Source organism: Carassius carassius, chromosome 13, assembly GCF_963082965.1.
Source record: "Carassius carassius chromosome 13, fCarCar2.1, whole genome shotgun sequence".
NCBI classification, from domain to species: domain Eukaryota; kingdom Metazoa; phylum Chordata; class Actinopteri; order Cypriniformes; family Cyprinidae; genus Carassius; species Carassius carassius.
This window is the reverse complement of record NC_081767.1, coordinates 28,354,857-28,370,655: the sequence shown is the minus strand read 5'-3', so window position 1 is coordinate 28,370,655 and position 15,799 is coordinate 28,354,857. Positions and strand designations below refer to the sequence as shown.

The window sequence follows — 15,799 nt, the reverse complement described above, 5'->3', positions numbered from 1 at the left end:
TATATAAAAAATCTTGCAATATCTTGCAAATTGAACTGATACCATAACATACTGTATCGTTGATGCAAGCAAGATGCATACTAACCACCAATACCCTTGAATGAACGAGATAGATGATGCAAGGTTTGACTGTGGCCCAGTTACGGAAATAACAAGGATTTTCTGGGTTGTGCTGGCAGCGGTCCTGCTGTCATAGACACACAGACGCTGCGACCAGGACTGTCTGGAACAAATCACTGACAACACTGACTGATGTCTGCTCTGAGCAATCTCTTTCTCTCGCTTTTGTCTTTTCTTTCTGTTTCCTATACACACGTATGTTCTCATGAAAGAGGTGAATTCAAATTAATGTTTGCACAGTATGGAGTTTAATGTTATCGTAGCTGTAGCTGTTGGCACTTGTGCTTTTAGATACTTCCTGTTGTTGTAGATGTATGTAAAACATAGTTGTTGTACAGTAGATGTATGTAAAACATACAGTCTATTACCAGACAGTTATAGTGATGCAGGATATAGTATATTTATATTTATTATGTTTATAGATATATTTAGTGTGTAAGAATTTTGTTTAATTTTATCTACTATTTAAATTTTGTTAATCATATTTAAAATAATCTTTACATTTTATATAATAAAAACGTGTGTGTGTGTGTATATATATTTATATACACACATTCATACATATATATATATATATATATATATATATATATATATATATATATATATATATATATATATATATATATATATACATACAGGCAATATACATCGAAAATATTACATTTTTATGTACTATTTGATTATATTTGTATCATATTATATATATATATAATTTTCATGATATTTAATATTATATTTATTACACACACACATGTAATATTAAATACACATTATTTATTTATTTGGAAGAAATATGGCTGTGACTTTTATTTTATTTTTTTGAGTTTCATCTATAAAAATTTAATATGCCATAAACATCACAAACTTACAATTCAGAGACTAGGTTAGAGATTAGCTATTGAGTGGGCATCGTAGTGTGACTGCCCGTTTTAAATAACAGGAACCAGATGGAGAAATTCAGCTTTATGGACACACTGCCTCCACAAACCATCTGCCTCCTACATTATACAGCAAAGATCGAGTCTGTGGTCACAGCAACGTCTGATACGAGAGTCCATACATCTCTCTCTTGTTCTCTCTCAAAGCGCAGCTGGGCGGCAGAGGGCCTTCAGCAGGGATTCTGGGACATTGACAGGCCCTCATTTTAAATCACAATGAGAGCTTATTCACACTTCTGTCACTGAATTAATCAACGTGGTGTGTCCATTTGCTTTTGTGCCTTCTTCCCAGAGTTCAGTAATCAAAAGGAAAGAAAAAACTGTGAGTGTTACAGAGATAGTACACCCCAAAATATAAAGGATTATATTCACTAGTCTTCAGAAGCCATATAGTATCTTTGTCTAAGAAATATACTTAACTGTAAGTCATTAATCACTGATAATGTTGTGGAAGTGACCATTTAACCACTGAATCTGGATTATTAGGTAGAATTTGAGAATCCGGTCAAATATAAATCAAATTCCTGACAATAATAATAATAAAAAATGTAATGGGAGTATTTTCATTGTTCATGTTCATGAAATGGGCAAGTATGATAAATGGCCTGTGGTCACAACAGAAAATTCACTCTGATCCACTATAGGCACTAAAAAAGAAAGAAAGAAAGAAATCTCATGTTGTTTATACTCTAATACATGGGTAATATCTGCTTATAAAACTAAACAGTTGATATGATAAATAACATATCATTGTGCATTTACTTATTTATTGCATTAAATAATTTCTGGACCATTATGATTTTTTTGATACTGATATTTTCATTTCATTTCTCATTACTATAATACATTATATTGTATCATGTTATTTTGTTTTATTTTTATGTTTTTGTAAAATATTTAGTTTGGGTTTATTTAGAAATATGTCTAAATATCTTTACATAAAAAAACCAATTTTTGCATTTAACCGAACAAGCTTTTGCTTTGAAATTGTGTATTTCTTGAAATCTTTCTTTCTTAAATTAGTTATGACTGGAATTGATTTAGTGCTTGGGAAAGCCATTCCAGTATTTGACATTTTCTCTATCCACATCAGCAACTTTTCATTCAGATTGGCTGTAAGGTGCCTCCAATTGATTTTTTCGCCCCTCCATATACACTTCTCTTCCTCTTTTTAGTGTGTATTTAATTGATTTTCTCTTCAGATGGGAGGTCTCCGCTGTTACTCATCCCAGTTATGCTTCTCTCATAATGGCTCAGTTATTGTGAGCATCACAGAGACACCATATAACCTGTCATTTTTGCTTTATTGACTTAAAATGCACCATAATGCACAAGTGCAATAGTGTACACGTAGAGTCATGAAACCATAAAATGAGCAATAGATTTAATAATCTTCAAATACTGATTAGCCTTGTCATAATTTTTCAGAACAGGTCAGACTGTTAACTCTGGCTTATTCCTCCTTCCTGTTTACCATCTACCATCATCTTCCAATCAAGACAGGATGCTTAAGTCATGAAACAGCGGATCTGCATGGAGTGAAAACCTGTGTCAGGGGAATCAGAACACTGTTTCTATTGATTCGAGTGAGCAGCTGAAATATTATCTCAGTTACCTTGAAGTGGAGCACTTTGCCTGGGCAGGTGATGAGAGAGGAAGGGTGGAGCAGTTTTTCTGAAATGTAGGCCCTTCTCACCGGGAAGTGTGATTTAAATTCAAATTACATTAACGAACACATCGCATCTAACAGTAATATTGACACACCTTTGATTTTCCATGCTGACGGCTCAATCAGATCTGAGTGAGATCAAATCTTAATGCCTTGTCGCTTTCTGTAATATCAGATCACATTGGTTTTGTATGTGTTGAGCACAGAAGAAGATATTCTGAAGAATGTTGGTAAACAAACAGTTGACGGTAGCCATTGACTTCCATAGTGTGGAAAATAATTATATACTGTATGCAAGTCAATGGCTACCATCAGCTGTTTGGTATTATGGTAGTAGGCTGTTGTGAACACAGTCATAATTTTTGTAGACACTTCCTTAAACACCCCTTTTCTGTTTCTGTCGTTCATTTTCCTCTAGGCGTTCAGTCAGGCGTACACCAACCAGCGTAAAGTAGCCGAGGATGGCGAGACAAATGAAGAGACATTGTTGCAGGAGTCTGCCTCCAAAGAGGCCTATTATATGGGACGTCTGGTGGACCTTCAAACCCAGCTCAACCTGAGCAGCTCCGTGGCCTCCAATGCCCAAGCGGAGACTGAACGTCTCAATGCCCTGGTGCAGGAGCACAGAGACGTGAGCTGTGTTTTTTCTTTTACTGGTGGAACTGCTGTCACATTACATCCATATAAAACCTATCCAAGTATACACACTTTCTAAATGTAATTAATTTTAGAAGACTATATGAAACTCCATCTTGGGTCAAAGGGTTATTTTGAGGGGAGTCAGTCTGTGTGTAGTGTGTCAGCAGTCACTGGAGGCAGAGGGTGGTGTCAGGGTCAAAGACTTTCGCCATAGTGTATTGTAGGCTGCTAATGCATGGCTAAGCTGGGGCATAAGAGAAATGGCCTGAGGTCGGCACAAAGACACACTGTACACACTCGGCCACTGCGGCCCTATGATACAGGGAATTTCACACCGGGTCATATACCTCACATTATGAATATCTTATTTACTACAGTAAATCGAGGTATTCTGACAGTCTAGATTATGTTAACATGAGCAATTTTTCAGTTATAGCTCAAATTATCACTGAAATGTCATGCAAATTTTATTTTACAAATAGTTTTGTTTTATGAATGTTTACACTAATATATATATATATATATATATATATATATATATATATATATAAGATATATATTATGATATTAAGCAATAAATCATTGAATGGACATTATAAAAGTGGCTTTAGAAGTTTAGAAATGTAGAATTTCTTTTGTATGCGTACTCTTAAAAAATTTAGTTTGGCAAAGTAGTTGATCATAATCTGGAAGCATTATATATATATAGATTAAAATTAAATCAAGACAACAATAAAAGATGTGGGCAAACTTGCAGCTGATGTTCTTCTACAGATGAAATGCTTCTAGATTATGATCAGGCTATTTCTCTTATGCCCCAGTTTAGCCATGCATTTGCACCCTACAATACATTATAGCGAAGGTCTCTGACCCTGACACCACCCTCTGCCTCTAGTGACTACTGACATAAAAACTATATAAACATATTAGACATGGACAATAATAATAATAAACAAAAAACAACTAAATTACTAAAACTTTATAACAAAAATGAAAACAGAAAATATAACAATAAAAACTGATGTAACACTGAGCATATCGTGTAAGGGGTGGTTTAGAAATCATTATTATACCATTTTATACCACTAGTTTAATTCTGGCCTTTGTGTACTTCCTAATGTCTGTGCAACACTTCCATCTCATAACCAGCATTCCTCTAGTGGATTTTGGCATGGCATATTCTAGGTTTGCTCCAGTACTGTAGGCTACTGCACTGCTCCTGACCCCTGACTGTGTGAAGCACATGATTACCACTGCTACAATAGAGCTGCACTGGGAGATAATTGGTCAGTTATCCCGTGGAGTTCATGCCCAGCTCATTTGAACTGGCACAGCAGTGTTTGGAATATGCAATGAGACATCACATCCTCTGGAAGAGCTCCTGTATTGTGTACAGTAATTAATATCTCAGCTCAGGGGAAGGTCATCTGCCAGGGTGTGCAAAATATCTTCTGCCCATGACATTTCCAGTTATGGAGGATTTGTTGGTGACAGCTTTACTTTTTGTTTTGTTTCAGCTTCAGTGAACGACTAAACACATTTTTTTTTAATAGTCTCTAGGATATCTACGGAAGTTCTAAGTGGCCATGCATTATCATTTATTTCCTTCTTGTTTTCTCGTTATAACGACTTAATTTTCTTGTTATCGCGACATGACATAAAATTTGTTTTCTCGTTATAACGACTTAATTTTCTCATTATCTCCACATAACGAAAGTTGTTTTCTCTTTTCAAACAGAAGCTTGTAACACACATCTGTCGCAGCATATAATGACTAATGACTAAATTTCAAATTATAAATAATTAAATTTCAAATAAAGGGAAAATTAAAAGTGAGTTTAATCCAAACAGCTCTAAAAGATCTTAGAATAGTACTGCATCCTTCTGAAGGCGCTCAGCCTGTGTTTGCGGTGTGGTTTTGAAATGTTAATTACAAAAATAAAACATTTGGTGTACTGTCTCTGGAAAAATCAACAGTGATTGATCAGCCTTTATTTATGTATTGTAGACGTTATTACCTAGGCGAAGCAAAATTTGCTGAAATATATGCTACAGTAAGAGCGCCTGCATGGTTGTCCATCAGATGCCTGTCAAAGTTTAGTTTGTTACTATAGCAACAGTAAAAACTGTCATGTCGTTATAATGAGAAAACAACTTTAGTTATGTCGAGATAACGAGAAAATTAAGTCGTTATAACAAGAAAACAATTTTCCTTATGTCGAGATAAGAAAATTAAGTCGTTATAACGAGATAACAACTTTTGTTATGTCGAGATAATGAGAAAATTAAGTTATTATAACGAGAAATAAAAGAAGGAAAAAAATAATAATGCATGGCCGCTTAGAACTTCTGTAGATATCAAATTAAACGAAACTATTTTATTATATAATGTTGTTTTTTCAAAGTTGGTAATTTAATTTTTTTTTTATGAAGTCTCATGTTCACTAAGGCTGCATTTATTTGATCAAAAACACTATAAAACAGTAAAATTATTATAGCTTAAAAAAGCTGCTTTCTGTCAAGCGTCACGGTCGGATTAGTTAAAGAGTCATGGGTTTGAGTCTCGGTACCAGCAGGGATTGTAAATGGGGGAGTGAATGACAATTGATCTCTTCCATAAAAGTATTAATTTATTTCAGAAAAAATAAAAACATTCTGATCCTAAACTTTTGATTGGTAGTTTAAATTATAAGACCTAATAAAACGTGTAGTCTTGAGATGATTAAAACATGCCTGTCCTACTGACTAATCATCATTTAGGTTTGTCCCGAGGCTGGCTTGGTTCCCATGTCTGTTCCACACCTTTGACTCTTCATCAGCATTTCTGCCCAGTTGTGCAACAGTATTTGAAATACTTCCACTGGTCTTCTGTGCTCTGTGATCTGGTTTTTAAGATGACAGAAAGCTTTAAAAGCTACATTTTCAACCTGGTCTGCTTCACTCTAACAGCACTCGTCAGTGTCAAAATAATTGATATGGCCAATCCAATCACAGAAGCAGAGCGTGAATTCCAACGCAAAGCATCAGTGTAACATTGAAAGAAAGCTAAGAATGATGGAAGCTGCAAATCATTTAATATTAGTAAACTGTTTTATGAAATGTCTAAATGTTTAGCATTTTCCATTCTTTAAGACATGGCCTTGGTTTAAAGTATTCCAAAGGTTACTTCACTGAAAGCTGCCAAAAATAGTTGTACAAGGGCTAGAACCTTGGTAGAAAGTCATAAAGAGGTAACTTTTGGCCTCTGATTGTGACTCACTGTCATTGAGATTTATACAACTTTTTTCATCTTGCTTGTAATATTCTGTTTCAGCTGTTAAAGAAACCTTTGTTTCAGCTTTCCCGTATAGGTTGAACGGTGAGGAAGAAAAGTGACTTGAGGGTTTCCTCTGACCGAAAGCAATTTGTTACCCAGCATTCCTGTCAGCTCAAGTGTTGACAGACTCAGTATCATCTTAGACTCTGACTCACAGAAATATAAAGCTATTGTATGTACGGCTAATGGATTTTTTTATAGATTCCTTACAAAGATTCACTATGACATATTACACATAACACCAATATAATGACAAACAGGAGGTTCTTAATAGAAATGTTGGGTTTACTGCTGCTTATATTCTTCATTTTATTTTATTTATGATTCTAATGACAATAAGGAGTATTTCAATAGATACACTGTATATGGGTTACTGTGTATACGTTTATTTAAATTAATTTAGTTTAATTTGATTATTTAATTGAATGTATTTAATTTATTTGTGTGTGTGTGTGTGTGTGTGTGTGTGTGTGTGTGTGTGTGTGTGTGTGTGTGTGTGTGTGTGTGTGTGTGTGCATGCGTGCGTGCATGTGTGTGTGTGTGTGTGTGTGTGTTTCACAACATACTGCTTTCTTCGCCTCTTTGGAGAAGACAAATCCCTCAAACTACTGTATGCTGTCCAGAACATCAATATTGTATTTCCCTTTTAACAAGCTGATTTTGTGAATCTTTCTTCTGACATGGGGTAATGCATAAACAGCCAAGTGACTCATTTTTTTTTCCTTTTGACCTTCCCTTTCTCTCTTTCAGAATAATGAGATGTTAGAGCTACAGAGGAACAGGATGAGAGAGGAAATCAGAGAGTATAAGTTCAGAGAGACCAGACTGCTGCAGGACTACACTGAACTGGAGGAGGAGAACATTACTCTACAAAAACTAGTGTCAACACTCAAACAGAATCAGGTATACACGCACACACATACACACACTAACTGTGAAACACAGTGTCATATTATGTGAGCAAATCCGACTATAGAGTTGAATTACATGCAGTCACTTAATGTAAATTTAGTGCCTATGTGTTTTGTTACAGGGGGAATACTTTTTTGACAGTTTTTCATTAAGTTTCATGCACCAAATTATGTTTAGTGTAGTTTTATGCCCCCTTTTTACACCCTCAGAATTAAGTTTTCCTTCTGTACCTTCAAGCTTATCAAGCTTAACCCAGTAGGACACATTTCTGGATTAAAGGGATTGTTCACCCAAAAATGAAAATTGACTCATTATTTACTCACCCTCAAGCCGTCCTATGTGTACATTTTTAAATACTGTATAACTCCCATTGTATTTGTGACGCTAACAATGGAGGACAGGAGGCAGATGCAAGTAAAGGTAGTTTATTGACAGGAGTTGTGATGGATGAATGCTGGTGAGTGACGCAGGAACCACGATGGCAGCACAGACAGGTGGGTAGGTGATTTGAGTGCGTTGGTAGCGATGACGGTGGTGGTAGATCGGTGATCCGTGGTGATAATCCGTGAGTGACTGTGATAATCCAAAGGAGACCGAAACAGGAAACAGGGCAAGGACAGGAACACAGGAGCACGAACAGACATCAACACATGGACCTCAAACAACGATCTGACAAACAGGAGACGAAAGACAGGGCGTTAAATAGGCGGTTGGAATGAGATGCACCTGCCGCTGATCAGGCGATCAGTGGCAACACCCACATGAACCAATCAACATGACATAACATGACTACAGCTGGAGACGGTGCATTCACGAACCGTGACAGTACCCCTCCTCCTAAGGACGCCTCCTGGCGTCCCCAGAATCTCTTACCTGTCGATTGTAATCATCGATAAGGGAGTGATCCAGGATGTCCCTAGCAGGTACCCAACTTCTCTCCTCCGGACCGTAACCCTCCCAGTCCACCAAGTACTGAAATCCGCGTCCCCTCCTTCTAGAGTCCAGAATACGATTTACCAAATAGGTGGTCTCCCCATCTACGAGACGCGGCGGGGGAGGGACCGGGGTAGGCGGATTAATGGGAGAATGAAATACGGGCTTAATTTTGGACACATGAAAGGCGGGATGAATTCTCTTGTACGTAGGAGGGAGTTTAAGGCGGACTGCCACCGGACTAATGATTTTGGTGACAGTAAACGGGCCAATGAATTTGGGAGCCAATTTATTAGATACGGACCGGAGAGGAATAGTAATAAAATCTAGAGCGATGTGTACCAGGGTCTCGAAGGAACCGGCAGCGGTTGGAGTAACCCATCAGGGGGCCGATTGGAAGTCTTACCAGTGGCACAAACCGAGCAAGCCAAAACAAAACTGTGAATGTCGCGAGCCATAAGTGGCCACCAGAATCGTTGCTTGACTAAAAATCTAGTACGGTTAACCCCTGGATGGCAAGCTACATTCGAGCAATGTCCCCACTGGATAACGTTGGACCTTAATCCCTCCGGCACAAATAAACGGTTCGGTGGGCACCCGGGCGGAGGCATTACCACTTCTAAGGCCGTTCTGACCTGATCTAATCCGTGAGTGACTGTGATAATCCAAAGGAGACCGAAACAGGAAACAGGGCAAGGACAGGAACACAGGAGCACGAACAGACATCAACACATGGACCTCAAACAACGATCTGACAAACAGGAGACGAAAGACAGGGCGTTAAATAGGCGGTTGGAATGAGATGCACCTGCCGCTGATCAGGCGATCAGTGGCAACACCCACATGAACCAATCAACATGACATAACATGACTACAGCTGGAGACGGTGCATTCACGAACCGTGACAGTACCCCTCCTCCTAAGGACGCCTCCTGGCGTCCCCAGAATCTCTTACCTGTCGATTGTAATCATCGATAAGGGAGTGATCCAGGATGTCCCTAGCAGGTACCCAACTTCTCTCCTCCGGACCGTAACCCTCCCAGTCCACCAAGTACTGAAATCCGCGTCCCCTCCTTCTAGAGTCCAGAATACGATTTACCAAATAGGTGGTCTCCCCATCTACGAGACGCGGCGGGGGAGGGACCGGGGTAGGCGGATTAATGGGAGAATGAAATACGGGCTTAATTTTGGACACATGAAAGGCGGGATGAATTCTCTTGTACGTAGGAGGGAGTTTAAGGCGGACTGCCACCGGACTAATGATTTTGGTGACAGTAAACGGGCCAATGAATTTGGGAGCCAATTTATTAGATACGGACCGGAGAGGAATAGTAATAAAATCTAGAGCGATGTGTACCAGGGTCTCGAAGGAACCGGCAGCGGTTGGAGTAACCCATCAGGGGGCCGATTGGAAGTCTTACCAGTGGCACAAACCGAGCAAGCCAAAACAAAACTGTGAATGTCGCGAGCCATAAGTGGCCACCAGAATCGTTGCTTGACTAAAAATCTAGTACGGTTAACCCCTGGATGGCAAGCTACATTCGAGCAATGTCCCCACTGGATAACGTTGGACCTTAATCCCTCCGGCACAAATAAACGGTTCGGTGGGCACCCGGGCGGAGGCGTTACCACTTCTAAGGCCGTTCTGACCTTCGATTCGATCTCCCATGTGAGAGTGGAGACCACTAATGTCTCAGGAAAAATACACTCGGGAGTGGACGGGCGTTCGGAATGGTCAAAAATACACGACAAAGAATCGGGTTTGATATTTTTGGAACCCGGGCGGTACGAGATAGTAAAGTCAAAACGTCCGAAAAAAAGTGCCCACCGAGCCTGCCTGGAGTTCAACCTCTTGGCGGTGCTAATGTACTCTAAATTCTTGTGGTCAGTCCATACTATAAAAGGAACCCCCGATCCCTCTAACCAGTGTCGCCAATGCCATCTTAACTGCCAACAATTCTCGGTTACCAATATCGTAATTTCGTTCTGCCGGAGATAAACGATATGAAAAATACGCGCAAGGGTGGACCTTGTCGTCTAAGGGAGAACGTTGAGATAACACCGCTCCTACCCCCACCTCTGATGCGTCGACCTCCACCACGAACTGACGTGTAGGGTCAGGGGTAATCAGAATAGGGGCTGAAATGAAACGGCTCTTCAGTTTGGCAAACACAGCCTCAGCTGTTTCCGACCACCTGAACGCAGTCTTGGCGGAGGTCAAGGCGGTCAGAGGTGCGGCTAGTTGGCTGAAGTTGCGAATAAAACGCCGGTAGAAGTTAGCGAACCCCAGAAACCTCTGTAGGGCCTTACGGGAATCTGGGCTTGGCCATTCTACCACAGCCTTAACCTTCTCGGGATCCATGCGTATTCCCTCAGTCGACACGATATACCCCAAAAATGGAATTGACTGTGCATGAAATTCGCATTTCTCCGCCTTGACAAAAAGCCCATTCTCTAGCAACCTCTGAAGCACTCGTTGGACGTGCTGCACATGTTCCTGGAGAGAAGAAGAAAAAATCAATATGTCGTCCAGGTAGACATAAATGAACTGATCGATCATATCTCGCAGCACGTCGTTGACGAGTGCCTGGAAGACCGCTGGGGAGTTGGAGAGCCCAAAGGGCATAACCAAGTATTCAAAGTGCCCTCTGGGGGTGTTAAAAGCGGTTTTCCATTCATCCCCCTCCCTGATCTGAACCAAATGATACGCATTGCGTAAGTCCAGTTTTGTGAAAATTGACGCTCCCTGCAACCTCTCGAAGGCCGAAGACATCAACGGCAAAGGATAAGTATTCTTTACCGTGATGTTGTTCAGTCCCCGGTAATCAATACAAGGTCGCAGAGATCCGTCCTTCTTTCCCACAAAAAAGAACCCCGCCCCCGCAGGAGAAGAGGAAGGACGGATGAATTTAGAAGCTAGAGAATCAGAAATATATTTCTCCATAGCCTCCCTCTCTGGAACAGAAAGTGAATAGAGTTTGCCCTTAGGCGGAGATTTACCTGATAGTAAATCTATGGCACAGTCGTAAGGACGAAGCGGAGGAAGAGAAGCAGCCCGAGACTTACTGAACACTTCCTTCAGATGGAGGTACTCAGCGGGCACGTTAGACAAATCCACCGCCTCCTCCTGCAACACAGACACAGACACAGACGGACAGGCAGACACTAGACAAGACTCATGACACCTTTTACACCAAGACAAAACGGAGTTAGAGAGCCAGTCAATGCTAGGGTTGTGAAGGAGGAGCCAAGGGTGTCCGAGGACAATGGGTGCCAGGGGAGAGTCAAGGATGTGAAAAGAGATGGTCTCGGAGTGATTGCCAGAGGTGAGGAGTGTAATGTCTTCAGTGATGTATGATATGGTGGGAAGTTGCTGACCAGTGAGGGCGTGAACCGTGATGTGGTGCGGAAGAGGTCTGAGGGGAATGTGGAGCTTGTGGGCTAATGTGCTGTCCATGAAGTTACCTTCTGCCCCGGAATCCAGTAGTGCCTGACAGTGATGTGTCTGTGCTGACCACCGCAGCCATACCGGGAGGAGCGTAGAAGATGATGGTGATGATGATGATGAGGTCTTCTCGGCGGAGATCCCACCCGATAGTAGCCTCATACGTACTACCGGGCCTGGCCTTTTACCGGACAGGCGTGGGCTTGATGTCCGGCTCCCCCGCAGTAAAGGCAAAGGCCCAGGGACCTCCGCCTCTCCTTAGTCCGAGTCCGAGACAGATCTCTCGTACTGGCGTAACTCCGCCAGCCTCCTGGCCGCCTCCCGTCCTGCGGCGGCCCGATCAAAGACCCGTCTCATCTCGGCGGAGAGCGCCTGGAACGAGGCGCAGCATGGGTCCTGGTTCTCCCACACCGCTGTTCCCCACAATGCCGCCCTCCCAGAGAGCAGGGTCAGAACGAAGGCCACCTTGGCCCTCTCACTGGCGAACGTTCTAGGCTGGAGGGCAAAATGCATATCACAACGGTTAAGGAAAGCTCTACAATAGTCGGGCTCACCCGAGTACGCTTCCGGAATCGGGAGGCGTGGTTCCGGCTGGGAGGGGGCCTCCGATGGTGCTGGTGGAACAGGCGGTGTGAGTGGCGCAGTGGGAGCTCGTAATAGCTGGAACTGTTGGGTGAGCTCGGACACCTGCGTCACTAAAGCCTGAACCGTGTGACCAGTGTCGTTAAGAGTCCGCTCCTGGGAGTCCATCCTCCGAACACTGGTGCTGAGGAAAACTTCGAGGGAGGAAGGTTGATTACTCGCTGCCTCCATGTTGGTCAGATCATTAAGTTTCATGCACCAAATTATGTTTAGTGTAGTTTTATGCCCCCTTTTTACACCCTCAGAATTAAGTTTTCCTTCTGTACCTTCAAGCTTATCAAGCTTAACCCAGTAGGACACATTTCTGGATTAAAGGGATTGTTCACCCAAAAATGAAAATTGACTCATTATTTACTCACCCTCAAGCCGTCCTATGTGTACATTTTTAAATACTGTATAACTCCCATTGTATTTGTGACGCTAACAATGGAGGACAGGAGGCAGATGCAAGTAAAGGTAGTTTATTGACAGGAGTTGTGATGGATGAATGCTGGTGAGTGACGCAGGAACCACGATGGCAGCACAGACAGGTGGGTAGGTGATTTGAGTGCGTTGGTAACGATGACGGTGGTGGTAGATCGGTGATCCGTGGTTTATAATCCGTGAGTGACTGTGATAATCCAAAGGAGACCGAAACAGGAAACAGGGCAAGGACAGGAACACAGGAGCACGAACAGACATCAACACATGGACCTCAAACAACGATCTGACAAACAGGAGACGAAAGACAGGGCGTTAAATAGGCGGTTGGAATGAGATGCACCTGCCGCTGATCAGGCGATCAGTGGCAACACCCACATGAACCAATCAACATGACATAACATGACTACAGCTGGAGACGGTGAATTCACGAACCGTGACAGTATTTGTCTGAAAGAAGAAGGCCATATAACTTGTGGACGACTTAAGGGAGGGTAAATCATGGGGTAATTTTTGGGTGAACTATCCCTTAAAAATCCTTGATAATCCTGGATCAACATTCCTATTAACCAATCAGATTTGACGGCTTAAGGTTGGGGTTTAGGGGTTTCAATATTTTCATAAACCTATGATTTTAGTAGTAGGTAAGAGTTGGGATTTTATGGGATGATTGGATGGGATAGGATTTTCACTTAGGAACATGTCCTACTTCGATCATATTGTTCATACCTTTAAGATTATGCAATGTGTTAATATATATTACACGGAAAACATTTACCTGAAATGAGTGGCAGTATGTCACCATGTAATTTTTTTATCATTTATTATGCAACTTGCTTGGGGCATTTATACTCATTTTACTCAGGTCATATGGCATAATTTTAAAAGTTGTCTGAATTGTATACACACACACAGACACAATAATAATAATACACACACACATACTATATATATTATTTTTTTATTGCATATATATATATATATATATATATATATATATATATATATATATATATATATATATATATAGTATCAGTATATAGATTTAGATATACAATAATAATTGCACATACACAAATATTATTATTATCATATTATACAGTCAAGTGTCCACAAATATGCCTGTTCAAATTCTCTTTCAATTCTTTAAAATTAACAGGTGGAATATGAAGGTCTAAAGCATGAAATCAAAGTGCTTGAGGAAGAGATGGTGCTACTCAACAGCCAGCTGGAAGATGCTTTACGTTTGAAAGACATTTCTGAAGGTCAATTAGAAGAGGCGTTGGATGCTCTGAAGAGTGAGAGGGATCAGAAGAACAATCTGAGAAAGGAGCTGGCCCATCATCTCAGCCTGACGGACAGTGTGTACGGAGCCAGCACCCATCTGGCCATCTCTGCCGTGGAGGGTTTGAAGTTCACAGAGGAGACAGCAACCAACGGCACGTCTGCATCTGGGTCTAACCCCAACAATGATGAACGTAACCGCTGTAATGAGTGCAATGGGCATGGACCAAAGGTGAACGGAGAATATCACCAACTTGGAGGCAGGAAGGGAGAGGTGCTGAACCCGGTGTCTGATCTCTTCAGTGAACTCAACCTGTCTGAGATACAGAAACTCAAAAAACAGCTCCTACAGGTTAGTCACATTTATCTACCATATTTAATTGTTTTATATTATTTACTAGTTATTTTCTAACTTTGCATGAAACTAAATTGAAGTGAGAAATGTTGTCCTTGACAACAACCTGAAATATAATAAATTGACTTTTTAAATGTTTTATTTTATTTTCAGAAAAACTTTTTGGGGTTTTGTGTTTTTTCAACTGTTTTTGTTCAGATACTCATAGAGGGATGTTTTGGTGAAAACAGCTGTTGTACTGTGCATTAATGGGCAACTATTGACTCCTGCTGAGAGAGCTTGAGAGCTTTTCATTAGAGTTTTTAATGCATCTACTGCTACTTTATAAGCAAACATACAGTAGATGCTTTAAACCCTTTAAAGGGCATTAAACATTTTGTATCCAGTCAATCTTAACAGACATCAAAGCTTGCCTTAATTGACACATTTTCATGCCCTTGACACTTCTACGTATCACTTGAAAATACTTTAGGTAGAAAGAGTTTGCCGTGTAAATTTGAGTGAAGGAAAGATCATTGCTCTAAGTGCAATAGTCTATTTTTTCCTTTGAGAGGCTGCTGTCATGTTGATTACCATTATGAATGAGTGCTTTTTGCCGGTCTCTGTAAAAGCAGGACACAGTAATGTATTTGTATGTGCATGTACCAGAGGCATATTCAGCAAGAGAGACAGCATGGGACAAGAATAGAAAATCTGCTAGTGCAGACACGGAAACATAGAGAGCATCAGCTGCTTAAAGGAGCATCACACAGCAAATCAGACAAAAAAATTATGACACAATAATTGCAGTGAATTTAGCTTGGTGTTATTGTCGATTCATTGGTAGATGTAAAAAAAAAAAAAGAGATACCTTTAAAAGTTAAGGGTATTTCCAATGACAATGCTAGTTAATGAATTTGTCAGTTGTGTCCCTATGGTTGCATCTTTTATAGATGAAGATGAAGATGAAAACATAATCATTAATGGACACTTTCTCAATACCAAATACAGCATATTAGTTATATAACATTATTTATTGGGAAATTATGTATAAATTAACAACAATAGCCATTATAAAAGTGTAGTAAGTTTGTACAGTACATTTGGAAATAACCACAAGCAAACAATTCAGTCAGAAGTAGAA

General features: G+C 40.5%; 1 protein-coding gene across 3 annotated transcripts in view; it reads left to right on the top strand.

Annotated features, from left to right (window-relative positions):
• Window positions 1-15,799, top strand: part of LOC132156284 (protein bicaudal D homolog 1-like) — a 39,104-nt gene that overhangs the window by 9,856 nt on the left and 13,449 nt on the right. For all 3 annotated transcript variants that reach the window (XM_059565221.1, XM_059565220.1, XM_059565219.1), the window contains exons 2-4: window positions 3,149-3,361; window positions 7,436-7,588; window positions 14,197-14,673. In XM_059565221.1, coding sequence (XP_059421204.1) covers window positions 3,149-3,361; window positions 7,436-7,588; window positions 14,197-14,673 — 843 coding nt within the window. The remainder of the gene's footprint in view (window positions 1-3,148; window positions 3,362-7,435; window positions 7,589-14,196; window positions 14,674-15,799) is intronic.